Source organism: Ruditapes philippinarum, unplaced genomic scaffold (assembly GCF_026571515.1).
Source record: "Ruditapes philippinarum isolate M1 unplaced genomic scaffold, ASM2657151v2 ctg933_1_1_1_1, whole genome shotgun sequence".
NCBI lineage: Eukaryota > Metazoa > Mollusca > Bivalvia > Venerida > Veneridae > Ruditapes > Ruditapes philippinarum.
Window position 1 is genome coordinate 185,009 of NW_026855336.1, and position 22,457 is coordinate 207,465.

Below are 22,457 nucleotides of genomic sequence, written 5' to 3' on the forward strand. Positions count from 1 at the left end.
AAATGTTTAAAAATTAGAAATTGTCACTTTTCGTGTATCGTAAGAATTGCACGTCATAGTTTTCACGCAAACGCTTTATTTCACGAGTAAATCGTCGAATAACACAGAGTCAAAATGGGGAAAAAACAACATCAGAAAGATAAACTGTAAGAAAAGCCATTCATTTTTGAACATAAATTATAAAATTCCTTATTTTAAAACGTTTTATTTTATCTGAAACAGTTTCTCCTCCAGTTATTGAAAAAGATTCATCAAACGAGTGCAGGTCAAAACGTCCCCAAATTTAAACGTACCCAAAATAGCCAGTTTTAGTTTTTTTCATTTTAAGGGAATAATGACAGCACCCTTTAATAGGGAAAGTTGTGAAAATTGTTTAGTGAAAGTGAATTTAGGACCAGATAAACAGTTTGTTGTATGCTATTTATATAGATATGTATACTGTATTGGGGTAACTGGACAATTTGGGCAACTAAGTCGCTTAAAATTTCTTAAATCCTGAGTTTGAAAATCTAAGCGATGATAACTTTGCAGCATATTTAACTTACCATATGTACATATGTTTACGTAACAAACAGCGCCTGTCATTAAACTGTAATCCTTTATTCCAGATGTAATAAAACTTGATTCACTCGTGTAAATGCCGATATTCACTATTGACAAAGCAAAACTATTAAACAATGCACAATTTGAATTTAAAGTATTGTTTGAGATGAGTTTCAATTATTTTTGTTAGATATTTAACAACAACAGAGTGGAAAAATGAATTTGGTGGATATAAGGGGAAACAACTTAAAAATCAGGAGTTTCGAAGACTACCATTCTCATGCTGCACGTAAGTTGTCTTCTCTTCAGACTTAATTTAAAATTTTGTTAGTATACATACACTGCATTATTTATGATGGATAACTTCAGACATACATGTATCATCAATAAATATTCTATAGTCCTGTTCAAATATTTAAATAAAGTGCTCTATGAATATTGTTAATTGTAATGCTGTTTTGACAGAATGTCTTGACTTGAGTAAGTACTGAGACAATGAGACATATCAATCAAGATATCCTGATATCATTGATATGCGATTTTATCATTTGCAGGTTGTCTATGCAAGACTTTGAGAATCCACTATGTACAAAAGATGGTGTCATTTATGATCTAATGTGAGTAATTACAGTAGTTATATTTGTTTGATTTGTAATTTTTACTGTAGTTTAGTCATGTGTAATAAATATCATCAGCCAAAAATTCCCTCCTCCAATAAAATGTATATATGTATAATTGTAAAAGGCATAAATTGCATCATGCATTGCATAAAACTTAAAACTTGGTGAGTTCTGCAGGCCTAATGCTCGCTCAACTGAGCTTATTGGTTGGTCTGTACCTATTCTCAGATTATTGAATCTATCATTTTAATAATGTTTATTATTTTATATCATAGGACTGATGTATATTAGAATGAAATAAATTGTATATGATCATTCAAAGTGCTGAAATGATAAAACAAAAATTCTCTTCCATTCACAGCATAGTGAAAAGACAAACTACTTGTAAAACAACATGTAATTCATAAAACTACCAATTATCTAATGATTCAAGCTGTTTGATATGAAAATGTTTTATTTTACAGGAACATAGTTCCATTTTTGAAAAAATATGGTATAAATCCAGCAACAGGTGAAAAACTCAGTGCAAAGGATTTGGTGAGATTGAAATTTCATAAGAATGCTGATGGTAAGGCTTTTGTTTAATCATATAAATTTATTTATTCATACTTAAAAAAGGAAAGTAAATGTGTTTAATATACAAGGCTTTTGTTTAATCATATAACTTTATTTATTCATACTTAAAAAAGGAAATGTATTTAATATACAAAATAAATTTGAATTTTTCAGTTTAGGTTGTGATAGTTTTTGTTGTGAAATATCTTTGGATACTGTGAGAACAAGCATCTCTGTTAAATATGTCCCATCATTAGGAATATGACACAATTTAAAATACATCTGATCATAATGGGGCAGAGCTTAATTTAATATATATATAAATTGGCAGGGCATAATTTAATATACATAATTATGGGCAGGGCTTTATTTAATATACATCATAGTGACAGGGTTTAATTTAATAAACATAATGATGGGCAGGACTTAATTTAAAATACATAATGATTGGGATGGCTTAATTTAATATACATCATGATTGGCAAGGCTTAATTTATTATACATAATAATGGGCTGGGCTTACTTTTGTATACATCATAATGGGTAGGACTGTATAGAAATCCTAATGTTATGGACAGGGTTTTGTCAAATTAAGAAATGTATGTAGTACAATATATTACAGATTACTGAGATTACAAGGATGTGTTTGTCATATATATTGTTTACATTTACAAATCAATAATTCACCCTGGCTTCCTAGACTTGAAATTTACATGATTTCTGTCTAAATCTATTTTGTAGGGAAGTATCACTGCCCGGTGACATTCAAAGTTTTCAATGAAAATACACATATAGTAGCCGTCCGACCTACAGGGAATGTGTTTGCTTATGAGGTATGTTTATGTACATGTATATAACTTCCAATGAAAGTTTGTCAATGAACTATTATGGCATTGTTTACTGGGGATATTGTAGAATCTGAAAAAAAAATTAATAATTTACACAGGTTTAATCAGAACTTTACATTGAAATAATTTTTTGTGGATATTTAATATTTAGTAAATTTTGAACAAATATGAAAACATGAAGTATAAATTTAGACTGTGTTTGAAACAGATCCATTTAACTCAAACATACTGAATGTTAGTGGTTCTAATTGATGCTAAGATAAATTTTGTCTTTATGCTTAATACCAGAATGTTGAATTTCAGTGATTCTATCGAGCTAACTTACTATGTCTGAAATAATGCCCTGACAGGCACCTCTGGTCTCCATCCATTTGTAAAGCAAGAAACTACACAATAACACCTACATTATTTGCATGACTAAAAACCCAGCAATAACATGTAGCAAATGGTGTTTCTTTTGGCTTATTAATCCTTATATGAGTTATAATTGTCAGGTTGTTTTATGTGTAAATACTTTGCAGCAGAGACGTTCCTTATTGACATATTGTATAGTATCAAAACATTTCACAGAATTTCAGTCTTTGTGCTCTAAATTTGATAGATTAGGTTCTTTTATGGTTTTTGTGAATCTGTTCTAGGCTATAGAGAGGTTAAATATCAAGGCAAACTTCTGGAGAGATTTGATTACTGATGAACCATTTATTAGAAAAGATCTTATTACAATACAGGTAAGCAAAGTTAAACAAGTAGCAATGTTGAATTAACTAGGGAAAAATTCATAAAAATGTGTGAAGGTAACAAAAATTATACTTGTGACAAAATCTGGATAACAGTAATAACTTTTTGTTTATAGTCACTTATCAAATACATACATGTTTTAAAATCTGCTCGGATGCCAAAGTCTAATCAGCTCAATGTAAACAAAAATTATCAGTTGACATGCCTTAAGTGTCTCTAGGAAACAATGCAAAATATAATCATGGACAGTGTCTTACAGGGGTTCAAATGAGGTCTTAAAGCGTTAAAAACATAAAATTTGAAATTCTGTCATCTGAGATCAACTTGGGCACTTAAAATGAAAAAAATGCAAAAGATTATTAAGAAAGATACCTTGAAATAAATTGAAGTTAATTTAAAACGATGCTTTTCTTAAGCCAGTTCAAGTTCATTCAGACACTTGTTCAGTTTTTGAGACATTTTGCACAATAAAAATGATTCTTCTGGAAAAAGGGAAAATGCAAATGCTCTGAAATTTTGTACCCTAGTTATTGGGCCAGACCTATATTAAATGTATATATAAATTTGGAAAAAAATTATTTCCAGTCAATTATGTCAAAAACCCTCAGTGAAGTTCCTTTAAAGTATTTTCTTGAAATGTATCATGGTCACAGAGAAATGTTAGTATATTTATTGTTAGAGTGCCTAGAATTAATATGGAAATGTTCATAATTTTGTCACCTTTGTGCAATAACTGGTTAACTCCCATTAAATTTAGAAGGACTTAACCTGTTACTGCACTATGGTGACTCTATGCTTATTGTAGAAGCTCCTAGTTGTAAGTGCATTCTAAATTTAAGTTTTTCATCACTTTCAGGACCCATCAAATCTTGATAAATTCAACATACAGAAGTTTTATTATGTGAAAAACAATTTAAAGGCGGGAGAAGAAGGTAGAGTAAATAAATGTATTTATCTTCTGTGAGGTATTGAAATTTATGAATGAAATAAAGAAAAGTTCAAAACCATTGAGATGTTTCTTGCTTTGTATATTGAATTGTAGTTTAAGGAAAAAAAGAAAAATCATATAAAAATTCTGTAATAATATAAGAATTTCATTAAATTGAGCACTGCAGTGTTTTTCCCCCAGTCTTTTGAGAATGGGACTTTATGCTGTTAAGATCTAGCTAGTAAATGGTAAAAAAAGTTTATGTCATGCTTTCTTTAATATTAATAAAGTATCATTGTTTATATAAAAAAAACCTGTGTTTCTCATTTTTTAAGTCATAAACAATTTTGTCAGTAACTACAATTTGACAGTTGTGAACTTTCTTTAAACAATTGTGAAAAAAGGAATACCTTTCGGCTTTGTATAAGGGGTTCTATTTCAGCCCCAAACTACATGAAACACTGCATTATTAGCTTAACTATTCAAAGAATAGGGAGAGCTATTGTACTCACGTCAGTGTCACATTTCAGTTTAGTTAGTATCATTCTATGTATCTCCAAAACAACTGAAGTGAATGGGTGACATGTATTTGAGAGCATATTAGGAGGTCCAAGGCCCATAACTCTAACATGGATCTTGACCAAAAAAAATCTGTTTTTGAACTTAGAAAATTCTTCAGGCTGTTGTTTTGCTATCAAGCACTGAAAATAGTGAGCAGACTGTCCTACCGACACCTCTTGTTTTGTTTTAAATTTGTTTTTGTTTTCCTTTTTTTTTTTTTGAAGATCTTGTTTTAACTTTGATATACATAGATAAATAAGGATTGTATTTATTTTGCATGTTATAGATGAAGATGGGGGTAGCAGAGGCAGTACAAGTAAACTGAAGACCGTGAACGCTGAGACACAAGATATCCTAGAGACACTAGAGAAGGAATATCAGGCCCCGGTATTTTATTTCTTGTAAAGATATCTAAAAGGTTATATGGCCCTATGCATATATAGTCTGAGCCACTATGCAAACAACTGTTTATATAGGGCCATATAACCTGTCAAGAATCTTTATAACAAATTTGTAAAAAAAATGAGATTTCTTCATAAATTGACTGTGGCTGTGTATATGTAACTATATAAACGTTATGATTAGACAATGAAAAGTGACATTACAAATGTGCAGTATTATAATATTAGTTATAAATATGTCTGACAGGTTATATAACTCAGTATAAATGATTCTAAGTTTATATAACCGGAGCTGTTAGGTGAGGGTTACAATATAACAACAGTTTATAATCAGCCATATAACACATCCAACATCTTTATAACAAATTTGCAATACAGCAATATTTCTTTATTTGCAAAACAACCAAAATTATTTCATAAATTGACAACAGCCATGTATATAGTTTATATAGTGCCTCACTATTATCCAATGAAAAACGTTGTAATAATTATACAGTATTATAAACTGCTGGTATATATAGCCTGAAACACAATGTTTCCGCTACAATGTATGTATGCTATGAGTTACGATGTTGAACTTAATAATGTATGTTTTGTCCGAAGATATTTCATGGATCTATGTCAATTTAACTGGTTTATGCCATGTGATATCACAAGCTCTTTTCAAGATGTCATCAAATCATGGCATCGCAATGTTCATTAATTTGATAAATAATTCTGTAGATTTTATTGAATTTTGTTTTAATTTTACATGCATTGTGCAAATATGTATACTGGTCGGAGAGATAACTCCCACGCATAGATAACCCCGACACTTGATAAATATAATTGTTTTAGCTTTGTTTTTCAACAAATAAGCACATGCTCACCTAACAGTATAGGAACAGGACAGAATGTGATGATTTGTTATAATTTGGTAGACTTTTTAATGTTTTTCAAATAACTTAAACTTTTTGTAGGCAAAAACTGCTTCAAAACGTTCTTTTTACTAAATTACAGTAAGGTAGTTAGAAATGTATTGACCACAGGCCACTGACTTTGGAAAGATTTTTGAAAAATTGTTTAAATATTTACAAAAAATAGATAAACCATATAAGATGTAAAAATAAATTATTGATGCTGATTTTACAGTCATTTTTATGCCCCCATTTCAAAGAAAAGGGGGTATATTGCTTTGCACTTGTCGGTCCGTCGGTCTGTTGGTCCGTCGGTCCGTAGACCAAATGGTTTCTGAGTGATAACTAAAGAACCCTTAGGCCTAGGAACTTCAAACTTGGTATGGTGATTGGTCATGATCAGTAGATGACCCCTATTGATTTTGGGGTCAAGGGGTCAAAGATCAAGGTCACATTGACCTTGAAAGCAAAAACGGTTTCCGATCAATAACTAAAGAACCTTAAGGCCTAGGAACTTCAAACTTGGTATGGTGATTGGTCATGACCAGTAGATGACCCCTATTGATTTTGGGGTCAAGGGGTCAAAGGTCAAGGTCACATTGACCTTGAAAGCAAAAACGGTTTCCGATCAATAACTAAAGAACCTTAAGGCCTAGGAACTTCAAACTTGGTATGGTGATTGGTCATGATCAGTAGATGACCCCTATTGATTTTGGGGTCAAGGGGTCAAAGGTCAAGGTCACATTGACCTTGTAGGTAAAAACGGTTTCCGATCAATAACTAAAGAACCTTAAGGCCTAGGAACTTCAAACTTGGTATGGTGATTGGTCATGATCAGTAAATGACCCCTATCGATTTTGGGGTCAAGGGGTCAAGGTCAAGGTCACATTTGACGTTGTAGGTAAAAACGGTTTCTGATCAATAACAAAAGAACCCTTAGGCCTATGAACTTCAAACTTGGTATGGTGATTGGTCATGACCAGCAGATGACCCCTATTGATTTTGGGGTTAAGGGGTTAAAGGGCAAGGTCACATTGACCTTGTAGGTAAAAATGCTTTCCGATCAATAACTTAAGAACCCTTATGCCTAGGAACTTCAAACTTGGTATTGTGATTGGTCATGACCAGGAGATGACCCCTATTGAGTTTTAGATGAAGGGGTCAAAGGTCAAGGTCACATTGACCTTGTAAGTAAAAACGGTTTCTGATCAATAACTCAAGAACGCTTAGGCCTAGGAACTTCAAACTTAGTATGGTGATTGGTCATGATCAGTAGATGACCCCTATTGATTTTGGGGTCAAGGGGTCAAAGGTCAAGGTCACATTGACGTTGTAGGTAAAAACGGTTTCTGATCAATAACAAAAGAACCCTTAGGCCTATGAACTTCAAACTTGGTATGGTGATTGGTCATGACCAGCAGATGACCCCTATTGATTTTGGGGTTAAGGGGTTAAAGGGCAAGGTCACATTGACCTTGTAGGTAAAAATGCTTTCCGATCAATAACTTAAGAACCCTTATGCCCTAGGAACTTCAAACTTTGGTATTGTGATTTTGGTCATGACCAGGAGATGACCCCTATTGAGTTTTAGGTGAAGGGGTCAAAGGTCAAGGTCACATTTGACCTTGTAAGTAAAAAACGGTTTCTGATCAATAACTCAAGAACGCTATAGGCCTAGGAACTTCAAACTTGGTATGGTGATTTGTCAATGACCAGCAGATTACTCCTATTGATTTTGGGATCAAGGGGTCAAAGGTCAAGGTCACAATGACCTTGTAAGTAAAAACGGTTTTTGATCAATAACTAAAGAACGCTTCGGCCTAGGAACTTCAAACTTGGCATGGTGATTGGTCATGACCAGCAGATGACCTCTATTGATTTTGGGGTCAAAGGTCAAGGTCACATTGACCTTGTATGTTAAAACGGTTTCCGATCAATAATAAGAGAACCCTTAGGCCTAGGAACTTCAAACTTGGCATGGTGATTGGTCATGACCAGCAGATGACCCCTATTGATTTTGGGGTCAAGGGGTCAAAGGTCAAGGTCACATTGACCTTGTAGGTAAAAACGGTTTTTGATCAATTTACTAAAAACGCCTAGGCCTAGGAACTTCAAACTTTGTATGATGATTGGTCGTGACCAGCAGATGACCCCTATTGAGTTTTGGGTCAAGGGTTCAAAGGTCAAGGTAATGACCAGTAGATACTTTATAACCCTTATTAATTGTTTGATCACTGGGTCAGAAGTCATGCATAATAACATTATCACATGACTAATTGGCTGCTGATAGGGGGCATACATGTTTTACAAACATATCTTGTTTACTTAAAAATTTAAGTGTCGACTTTATCTACTGTTGTGGGGTAAAAAGACCATGTTTTGTTTACCTCATTCAAGACCTTAAAGAAGTACCAGATTCCATTTTCATACATAGTTTTTGTGGTGTAATGTAAAGTCTTTGAACTGAACTTTGTTTAGGTGGTTCAATATTTAAAATATACTGGAAGATAATTAAAATATTGCAAAAAATATGTGATTTAGTGTCGGAGTTATCTCTCCAACCAGTATACATTTAATTGACGAAATTTTCACTCATTTATGATTTATTCTTTTCATCTGCACTCAAATATACATGTAGTTTCCCTACAATGAAATTATAGAAGTATAATTTCACTGTCTAATGAAAGGCATGAAAAAAACCCAACTAACATTAAAATATCAATTTATACATGTATATAGGGTAATTTTAAACTCAAATGAAGTTTATAAGACAGTTTATACTGCCTGATTTCTCTCATTGTTTAGATCAATACATGTATATCATATTTTGTTTATTTTTTTCTCTTCAGGAAAAGAAACCAGAGATCAAGAGAAAAGCTGACAGATTTAATTCTGTATGTTTATATACACTATATTCTATATCTGAATGTTGTAGGATAAATCCGTATTGTTTACAATTAAGAGAATTTAACCTTACACAGAATTTGTTAAGATATTTACCTGTCCATTTAAATTAATTTATAAGCTACGAGTATGGCCTTCATGGCAAGATGTTTAAGACTGCTGATTTTTTTCATCTTTTTTTATGTGAATATTGCAGGACCTCGTAATGAAATTTCGTTTTTAGCTCGACTATTCGAAGAAAGTTCGGCTAAAGTTTTTTGTAAAGTCAAATATCTCAATAATTGGTTGAGATATTCAATTGAAACTTACAATACTTATTTATAGTAACAATGTACATCAGATTGACAAGTTGGATAACTCTGCCTACAATATTTACAGAATTATGCCCCTTTTTAACTTAGAAATTTTGGTTAAAGTTTTTTGTAAAGTAAAATATCTCAATTATTGCTTGAGACATTTAACTGAAATTTACAATACTTATTTATATTAACAATGTACATCAGTTTGCAAAGTTGCATATCTCTGCCTGCAATATTTGTAGAATTATCTGCTCCTTTGAAACTTAGAAATTTTGGTTAAAGGTTAAAGGTCTTCAAAGCAAAGATATTTTCTTGAATCTTTAGACATGTACTTAGGGTCATAATTGAAGGTCACATCTCAAGATTCATTACTCTATCATGTATTTTGACTGAATTATGCTCCCTTTTGTACATGTACTTAAAAAAATCTCCTTTTCTTGGTTAAGTTTAACATGCAAGTTTGCATATCTCTGAAACTATTAAAGATATAAATAATCAGTTTTGACTGATTTCATGTTAAATTGAAATGATCGTTTTTGCCTTTTGTTGTAAGCTAAATGATTGGTTCTGCCTTTTGTTGTAAGCCTAATGATCAGTTTTGCATTTCGCTGTAAGCTTAATGATCAGTTTTGCCTTTCGTTGTAAGCTTAATGATCAGTTTTGGCTTTTGTTGTAAGCTTAATGATCAGTTTTGCCTCTCATTGTAAGCTAAACAATCAGTTTTCCCTCTCATTGTAAGTTATAATATGATCAGTTTTGCCTTTCATTGTAAGCTAAACAATCAGTTTTCCCTCTCATTGTAAGCTAAATGATCAGTTTTGCCTCTCATTGTAAGCTAAATGATCAGTTTTGCCTCTCATTGTAAGCTAAATGATCAGTTTTGCCTCTCATTGTAAGCTAAATGATCAGTTTTGCCTCTCATTATAAGCTAAATGATCAGTTTTGCCTCTCATTATAAGCTAAATGATCAGTTTTGCCTCTCATTGTAAGCTAAATGATCAGTTTTGCCTCTCATTGTAGGCTCATTACTCCACAGGAGCAGTTGCAGCATCATTCACCTCAACAGCCATGGTTCCAGAGACAGAACATCATGCTGGTATGTTTGAAATTATCTAAAAGTTTTATTGTGCTGTTGTATGCTTGATGAAATATTATAATGCATATATTCTTATAAAAAAGATTTCAAAATACTGTAAATGGCATAAAGCTTAAAAGCAGCATGCCTCCAGATTCAGGCTGATTTTCATGAACAATTTTAAAATGTCTTAACATGTAAAATATTATCAAGTTATAAAGGAATATTGTCATTGCAAATAGCACTTTTAATCCACATAATTACAAGAAAGAGGTCAATATAAGCAAAAGCCCTTACTGTGTGAGTAACACAGTAGAAAGAAGGTGATGAATTGTGCAGAATAAAACATTTACTTGAAATATTTTGGCTCATCTGGAGGCTTGTAGTTTTAACTCACTGTATTGTCATGTTGCTTTCATTTTTAGTGTCAGCCTCACTTGAATTATTAGAAACCAGGGTAATATATAATGTTCCCAAACAAAATATTAGACTGCTTCTTTTAGTAGGTTTAGCAATGATTTTTAGCTCGAAAATTCGAAGAATATGAGAGCTATTGTAGTCGCCCCGGCGTCGGCGTCAGCGTCCGCGTCGGCGTCTGCGTTGGTTAAAGTTTTTTGTAAAGTCAAATATCTCAATTATTACTTGAGATATTCAATTGAAACTTACAATACTCATTTATAGTAACAAGGTACATCAGATTGACAAGTCGGATAACTCTGCCTTCAATATTGACAGAATTATGCCCCTTTTTAACTTAGATCTTTTGGTTAAAGTTTTTTGTAAAGTCAAATATCTCAATTATTGCTTGAGATATTCAATTGAAACTTACAATACATATTTGTAGTAACAAGGTACATCAGATTGACAAGTTGGATAACTATGCCTACAATATTGACAGAATTATGCCCCTTTGGAACTTAAAAATTTTGGTTAAAGTTTTTTTGTAAATTCAAATATCTCAATCATTGCTTGAGATATTCAATTGAAATTTAAAATACTTTTTTATAGTAACAATGTACATCAGTTTGCAAAATTGCACAACTCTGCCTGCAATATTTGCAGAATTATTTGCCCCTTTGAAACTTAGAAATTTTGGTTAAAGGTTAAAGGTCTTCAAAGATATTTACTTGAAACTTTACACATGCACTTAGGGTCATAATTGGAGGGACATACTATCAAGCACATAGAATAGTCGAGCGTGCTGTCCTACCGACAGCTCTTGTTTATTTGCCACTTACTTTTAACAATTTTTCAATAAGGTACTTTGGTATAAGTTTTTGTCCAAGATACAGATATTTCAACAATAAATAGACTGCCACGTACATTTTTAATCAGAATAAACTTTATGACTGCAGCTATCATTGATGAGGATATTATAAGGTATGGGAGATTAAAGAAGAAAGGATATGTACGTATTGTTACAAACTACGGGCAACTCAACATTGAGCTTCACTGTGATATGGTGAGATTATCTTATAACTAACTTTTCTGTAGATTATTGTTATATATTAACTTACAGTAGATTATAGTTATATTTCACTTGCTTTCTGTAGATTATATATATAACTTACTTTTGTGTAGATTATGGTGACCCCGGGAGATGCTTTGGTTTTTTAGCGCGGAAAAAGGTAGTCTAGTACTGGTGTAACTCTCTAGGAACGATGGTTAGGAAACTACCCGCCTATATGACTGAAATACTGTTGGGAAAAGGCGTAAAATGAAACAAACAAACAAACAAACAGATTATTGTGATATATAACTTAGTTTTCTGTAGATTATGATGATATATAACTTACTTTTTAGCTCACCTGTCACAAAGTGACAGGGTGAGCTTTTGTGATCGCTTTTCGTCCGGCGTCCGTCATCCGCCCATCCGTAAACTTTTACTTTAAATGACATCTCCTCATAAACCACTAAGCCAATTTCATCCAAACTTCACATGAATGTGCCTTTGGTGGTCACCTTTGAAAATTGTTCAAAGAATTTAATTCCATGCAGAACTCTGGTTGCCATGGCAACCAAAAGAACAAACTTTAAATATCTTCTTCTAAAAAATCCAATGAACTAGAGCTTAGATATATGGCATGAAACATCTTCTAGTGAGTGTCTACCAAGTTTGTACAAATAAAAGCCCTGGGGTCAAAATTGGCCCCGCCCCAGGGGGTCATTGATTTTCCCTATATGCATATAGTAAAACCTTAAAAATCTTCTTTAAAAGAACCCAAAGACCTATAGCTAAGATATTTAGCATGAAACATCCTCTAATGGGTGTCTTCCAAGTTTGTTCAAATAAAAGCCCTGGGGTCAAAATTGGCCCCGCCCCAGGGGGTCATTGATTTTCCTTATATGTGTATAGCAAAAACTTAAAAATCTTCTTTGAAAAAAACAAATAGCTCGAGTTTAGATACTAAGCTTGACACATCTTCTAGTGAGTGTCTACCAAGTTTGTTGTAATAAAAGCCCTGGGGTCAAAATTGGCCCCGCTCAGGGGGTCATTCATTTTCCTTATATGTGTATAACAAAAACTTAAAAATCTTCTTTGAAAAAACTCAAATAGCTAGAGTTAAGATATTAAGCACGAAGCATCTTCTAGTGAGTGTCTACAAAGTTTGTTCAAATAAAAGCCCTGGGGTCAAAATTGGCCCAGCCCCGGTGACATTGATTTTCCTTATATGTGTATAGCAAAAACTTAAAAATCTTCTTTGAAAAAACCCGAATAGCTAGAGTTTAGATATTAAGCATGAAACATTTTCTAGTAAGTGTCTACAAAGATTGTTCAAATAAAAGCCCTTGGGTCAAAACTGGCCCTGCCCCAGTTGTGTCATTGTTTTTAACTATATGTGTAAAGAAAAAACCTGACCAGCTAGACCTTAGATGTTTAGCATGAAACATCTTCTAATGGGTGTCTACCAAGTTTGTTCAAATAAAAGCCCTGGGGTTTAAACTGGCCCAGATCCGGAGGCCTATATACAGGTGAGCGACTTCAGGGCCATCATGGCCCTCTTGTCTGTAGATTATTGTGATATATAACTTAGTTTTCTGTAGATTATGATGATATATAACTTACTTTTCTGTAGATAATTGTGATATATAACTTAGTTTTCTGTAGATTATGGCAATATATAATTAACTTACTTTTCTGTAGATTATTGTGATATATAACTTAGTTTTCTGTAGATTATGATGATATATAACTTACTTTTTTTGAGATTATTGTGATATATAACTTAGTTTCTGTAGATTATTGTGATATATAACTTACTTTTCTTTAGATTATGGCAATATATAACTTACTTTTCTGTAGATAATTGTGATATATAACTTAGTTTCTGTAGATTATGATGATATATAACTTACTTTTCTGTAGATTATTGTGATATATAACTTACTTTTCTTTAGATTATGGCAATATATAACTTACTTTTCTGTAGATAATTGTGATATATAACTTAGTTTTCTGTAGATTATGATGATATATAACTTACTTTTCTGTAGATTATTGTGATATATAACTTACTTTTCTTCAGATTATGGCAATATATAACTTACTTTTCTGTAGATTATTGTGATACATAACTTAGTTTTCTGTAGATTATGATGATATATAACTTACTTTTCTGTAGATGCTGATGATATATAACTTAGTTTATTGTAGATTATTGTGATATATAACTTACTTCTCTTTAGATTATGGCAATATATAACTTACTTTTCTGTAAATTATGGTTGTTTGTTACTTACTTTACTGTAAATTATGGTTATATGTAACTTGCTTTTCTGTAGGTTATGGTTATAAATAACTTACTTTTCAGTAGATTATGGTTCTTTATAAATTACTTTTTAGTAGATTATGGTTATATTACAGTGAAGGATATCTGATAATTTCATAGTGATATGAAATGTAATTTTAGTGTAATAGAACTTTACTTGAACGTGAAGAATAGCATATGTAACAAACGAAAGAAAATTTTGGCAGAAATATAATCTAGAAGTAAAAATATACATGTACATAAAAACTGTCAGTACATAAACAGTTGCATGGAGCAAACATTTTGAACTTTTCTTTTCCACAGCTATCATGTTTGATGCACTCTTATTTTATATTCAAATATTCTAGGTGCCAAAGACTTGTGAGAATTTTATCAAGTTATGTAAGAAGGGATATTACAATGATACAGTGTTCCATAGGCTTATCAGAAATTTCATGGTAAATTGTTACTCATATTTTGTTTATTGCTATATAATATGATATTATTTTTATTATTTTAGTTAAATATAAAAACTTTGATGGCGAAATTAAAAATATGAAGAATTTCTGTATACGCTTCATGGATAAAACTATTCTATAAAGAACATGGGAGTTTTTCTTCTTTTTGACGATATTGTCATGTAATATCTTGCAAACATTATAATGTCACTTAAAGGAAGTGTTTCTAGGCTTCATTCAAGGAAATTATATTGAAAAAATAAATTTCCAGTGTCATAAGGTTTTAACTACTTGTAAAAAATGTATATTTTTGATGTCTGGGAGAGTAATAGAGCCACAATAACAAAATATGATAGTTCAGGTGTACCAGTACATTTTTTGAATAATTTTCCTATAGAAGGAAGTGTAAAAGAAGATTTTGTTTTGCAGATCCAAGGAGGGGACCCTACAGGTACTGGCACAGGTATGTTATACTCTTGGTACTATTTGTTTTAAACAATTCATTTCAATCTTCATTTACTGGAGTCAATTTCCATAAATCTGATATTTTTATATCAACCTTAAAGAGACTCCACTGAGGATTTTTGACATGATGGGCCTCAAAATAATTTTTGGAGATTAATGTTCTATTTGATGTAGATGTAGACCAATAACTCACGCGCAGAATTTCAGATCGTTCTCTCATTCCGTTTTTCAAGAATAATGATTCTAACTGTGAAAAATGACCCAAAATTGAAAAGGTTACAGCTCTTTTCACTGGAATCGAGCTAAGAAGGGCGCAAAAATACTATTTATAATTTATGTTTCTTAACTATCATTTGCATATACATGTATACAAAATTTACTTCTGTTTTAAGTGCCCCAGCTGATCTATTTAAGAAATTAGGATTTTATGTTTTTAGGCTTTTGAACCTCAGTGGAGTTCCTTTAAAGTACCAGTAGTATTAAGTTTACTAGTATTTCTACAGCAATAATGTTAGTAATGTTTGAATATAGGTGGAGAATCATGTTGGGGAGGTAGTTTTAAGGACGAGTTTAAACCCAATCTTACACACGCAGGACGAGGTATTCTCAGTATGGCTAACTCAGGACCAAACACGAACAAATCTCAGTTGTAAGTATATTCATCACTTTGCATAAAACAGCGGTCGATCATTTGAAAAGACATCGTTAGAACCCATGGCACACATTCTGTATGTTCTACATTTGATACTGGTATATGGTTAATAGCCTAGGTTTTTGAGGTGATGGAAAAAAATGTGAGAAATGTGCATAACCAAGCTTTTTATTTCCTTGTATCTATCAATAAATAGGAGTTTGAGGGGGTTAATGTTCATTTTCAGTGTGTCTGTGTGTGGACAATTGTATCCTTAGCTGTTACATCATTCTTCTTTAAACTACGGCCTTATTTTAAGATAACAATTTGCTGGGAGTTTAAGTTGAGTTATTTAAGTATGAGCATGGATCCTAAAATAACAATGTCATTCAATGTCAAGTGGTAAAATTTCAGAAAAGTTTCATCATGATTTTATTACTCATTTCAGATTTTAGATAGGGCTGCTATTTGTGGCTTACTGATTTAACTGATTTACTTACTTTGTTTTTCAAGCTGAGTAGAAACTTTTTTACTTTGTACATGTAAGTTGTTCTGAAAGCAGCAGGCCACCAGATTCATTCTAATTTTCATAAAAAAATTGAAAATACTAGTATTCTTAAAAGTAAAATAGTGTTGAAAGTAATTTACACATTGCAAACAACACTTACAATCCATGCCAATGTCAAAATAGATGTCAGAATATGCCAAAAAAGCCCTTACTGTGTTAGTCACACAGTAGAAATATTGTGATATCAGCCATTAATCACACATAACATTATTACTTGTATCTTGAATTTTACTTTTCTTAAAATCTAAAAATACATTTTTTTAAGTTTTATTTTCTAAAATATTTTGGAGCATGACACTTTAAAAGTTACACATGTAAAAGTTGAGTTGAGTATTTGTATATACTATACATTGTGCATTTATTACTTTAAGGGTACTCTTTGAATGTTAATTCTTTAAATGGATTATCTGAGTAACAGACATCTATTTACCCCCATTACATAACATTTAGAATACCTAATCGCTGTCACATATTAATTTGGTTAATGTGCACCAGATCACTTTTGAAAGTAGCTATAGCAGTTAGTTTATTGCACTTGTCAGGGTCATGTTACAGTGTATATTTAATGTTGAGAGATAGAAAGTGTCCATTATAAGTAGACTGATGTATTCTTCTATTACAGCTTCTTAACATTTAGATCTGCTAAACATTTGGATGGGAAACATACTGTGTTTGGAAGGTTAGTTTTTGTTACTATTGCAGATTTATACAATGAGTAAGATCGCATATTGAAATATAACACTAGAATAAAATGAGCCGCTTCATGACAAAACCAACATAGTGCGTTTGCGACCAGCATGGATCCAGACCAGCCGCGCAGTCTGATCAGGATCCATGCTGTTCGCTATCAGTTTCTCTACTTGCTATAGGGTTTGTAAGTGAACAGCATGGATCCTGATCAGACTGCGCGGATGCGCAGGCTGGTTTGGATCCATGCTGGTCGCAAACCCATTATGTTGGTTTTGTCATGACGGGGCTGAAATAGAGTTTTTTTTTTCTGAAAAAAAAAACTGAACATTATAATATACAAGAGGTGAAAAAAAAAATGTTTAAGTTCATTGTTAACATAAAATTAATTGTAAAAGTAAATGGCTTTTCAATTTGATTTCTGATGAATAAATGGAAAGTATTTCAGCATATTCTTGTCAAATATCATTCAGTGAGATAATAGTTATAATTATATACATTCACATTAGCCTGCCCAGACTCTCAGTATAACTTTATCCATTTATGAGTTTGAAATTTGTTGTTACAGAGTAGTTGGTGGCTTAGAAACTCTAGATGCTGTAGAGAAGATAGATGTGGACAAGAAGGACAAACCTGTTGTATGTCTCTGTTGTTTCTCTTGTTGTTGTTGTTGTTTTGAAGTTTTTGTTTGATATACGACATATTTGTTTGCTGTTTGATGGTTTTCCGGAAAATGGATTAACTCTTAGCTAAGCCATAGTACACAATGTCCTTAAAGTTATGCATGCATAAGTCAATCTGCTTTGCAAATCGCAACTTTTCAGCCCGGCCAGGGAACAGTATTGAAAATAATATAGATACATCTTAGGAATAAGCAGTTTAAGTTTGAATTTGGTCGTGGTTCAATGATTTTGGACAAACTTATCTTTCTTGAATATTGGAAAAATTTTGAACTTTCAGTTTCAGCACTCATACTTTTGTGGAAATGTATGTAGCCATTATTTTGGCTACAAATATGAAATATGCTATTTTCAAAAGGTTAATAATTTCAGTGCCTTGAACATTGTATGAAAATGGTTTGTGTTAACATTGAAAAGTTTTAAGGGCTTTGAACTTAAAATGAAAACAATAATTTGTGCAAACAAATTTGGAACTAAATATTATAACATCTGAAATTTTGGCTGCATGCGGGGGCATCCGTGGCATGATGATACATTTCTAGTTAATATACCTGACTTGGTTTCGTATTTACAAGACTGTTTTCATTATTAAATGAACACCCCTCATAATATTAAGATATTTACTTAATTTTATATTTACCATATTTGATTTAAGTATCATACGTACTTCATGTCATATTTTATTGAACAAATTTCAAAATATTTTTGTAGTATGGTTATTGAGTTAATGAAATAATAATATCACAAGCAAAGCATTTCTTTGTTATTTATGACTGTATGATGATTTTAATGTTTGACTGTTACAGAAAGAGATAAAGATTGAAGGATGTGCTGTGTTTGTTAACCCCTATGAAGAGGTCGATGAAGAGGTAATATTTTTTTTTTTTGACAGGTTATATGGCCCTATATAAATGGTTGATTGGAAAAGCAATGTTACAAACATGCAGTATTATAAGTTCTGATGTAATAGTTTTCACAGAAGAATAGCAGCAGGTGTTCTGGGAGAATCATAACTGATTAGCCTTTGCAACCAGTATACAGCCAGCCTAGCCTGTACATCGTAGGGGCAATAGTCTGTGGCGTAGTTGTTGAGGTCATTTACTTCAAACCATTTGCCCCTCACTACTGTGGGTTTTATTCCTGCAAGGGACTTTTGATGTGGTTCTGCCCAGGTGACCTTTTGTGCCTGAAATAATGCACGGAGGTCCAGTCAGGTCTTCCATCACCAGAAGTCGGAAAGTCGTCATATGCCCTATACAGTGTTGGTGCAACATAAAACCCAACCAGACAAAATTTAAAAACTCTGTATGTGCATGTATTATGACCTAGCTCAATGACAGTGCCCCACAAATAATGATGCTTTTTGCAGCGATTAAGTAGTTTATTGACAGTCGTCTTAGTATAGAAAATAAGTCAATTACAACTACCAAATATAACATTGATCAACTTATGTAACTGTGATTATAATTATTTCAGTTGGCTAAGGAGAGAGAAGAGGAGTTAAGTCGACAGGCACAAGAAGATGCCGACAGAAAGAAGCCCAAGAGTAAAAAGGAGGAGCCCAGTTTTGTGCCAAAGTCATTTACGTCAGGTGTTGGCAAATATATTAATCCAACCACATTGTAAGTTTAATGATTTTTAAAAAAGAAAGAAAAAAAGACAAGTGAAAATAGCTGACTATACCCCCTCAAATGAAGTTTATGTGGGTAAATAGGAGTTAGTTTGTTGTTTGGTTGGTCCACTTCATGGTTTCCAGATGATAACTCTTGAAGGAAGAAATGGATTCTAATGATTATCGGTGCACAGATGCAAATCATAAAATACAGGTCACATTTGAATTTTGCTTCAGCCATAAAGTTATTGCCCCTTTTTTTACACCAGTTTGAAAAACAGGTTGTATTATAGTTTCCCTCCTGGCGGGCGGACGGGCAGGCCAAGGTCAGACATAGGAAACAAAGTTCAGATAAAAGTATGGAAACGTGTATTAAGACCATTTAGTAATCATTTATTGGGGAATTGAACACAAATGGTCATTATCATAACTTTTGGTGTGAAAAATGTAATTTAGGTTAATATATGCAAGGTCAAGGTCACTAAAGATGATAAAGTATAGAAATTTTGTCCAGAGCATATCTCCTCCAGGCATAGAAATGTTCACCACTATGTGAAGCAGTGTCACTAGGTCTAAGGTCACACTTAAAGCTTGTTCTGAGCCAAACTTCTACATTCATAGGGGGATTTTAATGTAACTTGGCACAAATGTTCACCATTGTGAGGCTTATTGGGCACATAATCCAGGTCCCTGATACCAAAGCCAAGGTCACATATAGAGGTCAAAGTTTGGACAATTTAGTCATCATTTATTGATGGATTGTAACACAAATGATAACTATCATGACTACAAGTGTGACACGTGTAATTTTCCGGTTAATATTTGCAAGCTCAAGGTCAAGATGATAAAATATCCAGATATTGCCCAGAGCATATTTCCTATATGCATATCTATAATGCCCACATCTCTGTCAAAAGCTTTTGTAAAGGGCTTATTTTGCGACAATTTTGCCCTTGTTTCTCCTAACTTAATAAAAAATACATTGTTTCCAGAATTATTAATTTTTGAAGACAATGGATTTTCATAATTTTTGGAGCACAGATGTAACATCATAAAATACAGGTCAAGTTTGAATTTGGTATCAGACCAGAATTTTTCACAGAGATATGGCCTCTTTTTCTTGACTTTCTTTGAAAGACATGTAGGCGTTCCTGTTGCAGTTGCCTCCCTCAAAACTTTAATGTTGATCATAACTTTTTAAGGTCACAGTGTATTGTCTTCATGCTTGGCCACAACAACCCTTGGGACAATACCTGCAAGTGAACCAGACAAACTTTACCTTTATTCATAAATGACCTTGACCTTCAAGGTCAAATGTCTAAATTAAGCTTGATTTTTGCTATTAGTGGCTATAACTTTTTATGAATGGATTGTCTTCAAACTTAAACATAACAACCTTTTAGGATAGACATTCATGTTAACCAGACATACTTTGACCTTCACTCATAAATTACTTTGACTTTGAAGATCAAATTATTGATTTTTTTTGCTGTGACTGGCTATCACTTTGTTATTAATGAATGGATTTACTTTATATTAAGACACAACATTCTATAGGATAAGACCTTCAAGTATTAAACTCAAATTGACCTTAGTTCATTTATGACCTTGACCTTGAAGGATAGATTATTGAATTTTTACTGTTTTTTTTTTTTTTGCTATAATTGACAGTAACTTGGTAATTAATAAATGGACTATCTTAATACTTGGACAAAACAAATTTTGGACAAGACCTTCTAAAGGTTGAAGTGACCTTAACCTTAAAATGATTTTGACCATCAAAGTCAAGTTTAAACTAGATTTTGATGAATTTACCTACTTTATTGTCATTTGATGTACAGCTATGAAATTTAGACAATGTGCACAGTTTTAGATGTAACAGCTGACCTACAATTTGATGAAATGACCTAATTTCTTGTACTTGATTAACAGCTATGAAATTTTGACCATGTGCACACATTTAGATGTAAAATTGAAAATTGAACATTGTGGAAATCATTCATATTTGGACTAAACAACAAATTTGACTAGACCTTAAAAATAGCAAAGGAAAACCTTTTTTTTTTATTTTGTGTTTTCTTAAAGATTTGTGTAATCTTTTTCCATTGTTTGCTTTTAGAAAAAGATTGGTTAAGTTGTAGTGAATTAGGTTTTTGTATTGAAGTCAAATACTTCTTATTTACATTTTGCTACCTTTACGACACATAACTACATGTTCAGCAGAATTCTTCAACCTTCAGTTTTTGCAAAAAAATAAATAAAGAAATAGATAAAGAAAAATGATTCACACATAGTTATTCTTTAGGAAATCACATGTTGAAATTTTTTCTTGGTACACAGGTGAAACAACATAGAGTAAAGGTTGAGTTTTAATTTGGATTTAGACCACTAAATATTTAAATAGTTATATTCCAAAAATATTGTTTCCAAAATGATAACTGTAAGGAGTCAAACGAATGTTTTTTTAAACAAACTTTTTAGATTTTGACCAAACTTCACAGAAATGATCCTTAGGTGACCCTGTACAAAAGTTACATAAATGGTTCTTGTCTAATGCATAAGTAGGAGCTTGAAATAGACTTTAAAAGGGAAATATTTAAAAATTTCCTTTCCAGAAACTACAATGCCCAGAGCTTAGATATTTGTACATTGTATATAGCATTACCTACATTTAGTCGTCCTCTATAAAATTTAATAAATTATGGCCCTTTGGTCATTATTGGCCTTACCCAATGACAAACCCTATAAGATCTTAATACTGACTTTAGCATAGAAGAATAAACTGTGACCTTTTTCAAGCTATGTATCTCAGATGAGCAATCCAAAGCAATAATGGCCCTCTTGTCTTTTTTTTAAACATCAGTTTTGTAAGCGAATATAATATATTTATTGGAATATAATTACTGTTTTGTTTTTGTTTTATACCATAGCAAATTGACATTAGACAAGAAATACATTTATATATTTAATAATCTTGATATTTCAGGAAAAGACATACCACAGATGATTCTGATTCCAGTCCAGTAACTGCAAAGAAAAAAGTGAAGGCAAAATCTGGTTTGAGTGACTTTAGTTCCTGGTGAACTGATCTATTTATATACATATATATAATATTTGTTGTAATGATGAAATTCATGCATTGTGCATCATTTGTAATTTTCTTACCAGAATAAAATATTTTATCAATACATGTATATGTATATGATATTATGTTGTTCAATGTTATTGGTTGAAAAAAA

The 22,457-nt window shown here is 32.1% G+C and overlaps 1 protein-coding gene and 1 long non-coding RNA gene across 2 annotated transcripts in view; both read left to right on the plus strand.

Moving 5' to 3' along the window:
* Nucleotides 1-22,457, plus strand: part of LOC132743002 (uncharacterized) — a 127,037-nt gene that overhangs the window by 74,713 nt on the left and 29,867 nt on the right. The window lies entirely within an intron of this gene.
* LOC132743000 (RING-type E3 ubiquitin-protein ligase PPIL2-like) lies at nucleotides 62-22,412 on the plus strand. The gene is made up of 19 exons (XM_060731507.1): nucleotides 62-146; nucleotides 734-832; nucleotides 1,098-1,160; nucleotides 1,628-1,731; nucleotides 2,460-2,551; nucleotides 3,205-3,294; nucleotides 4,161-4,236; nucleotides 5,080-5,180; nucleotides 8,940-8,984; nucleotides 10,314-10,389; nucleotides 11,724-11,830; nucleotides 14,486-14,575; nucleotides 15,005-15,038; nucleotides 15,572-15,689; nucleotides 16,862-16,918; nucleotides 17,495-17,564; nucleotides 18,413-18,475; nucleotides 19,083-19,228; nucleotides 22,205-22,412. Exons 1-19 carry the CDS (start codon nucleotides 115-117, stop codon nucleotides 22,299-22,301), a joined length of 1,560 nt encoding a protein of 519 aa, XP_060587490.1. The 5' UTR covers nucleotides 62-114; the 3' UTR covers nucleotides 22,302-22,412.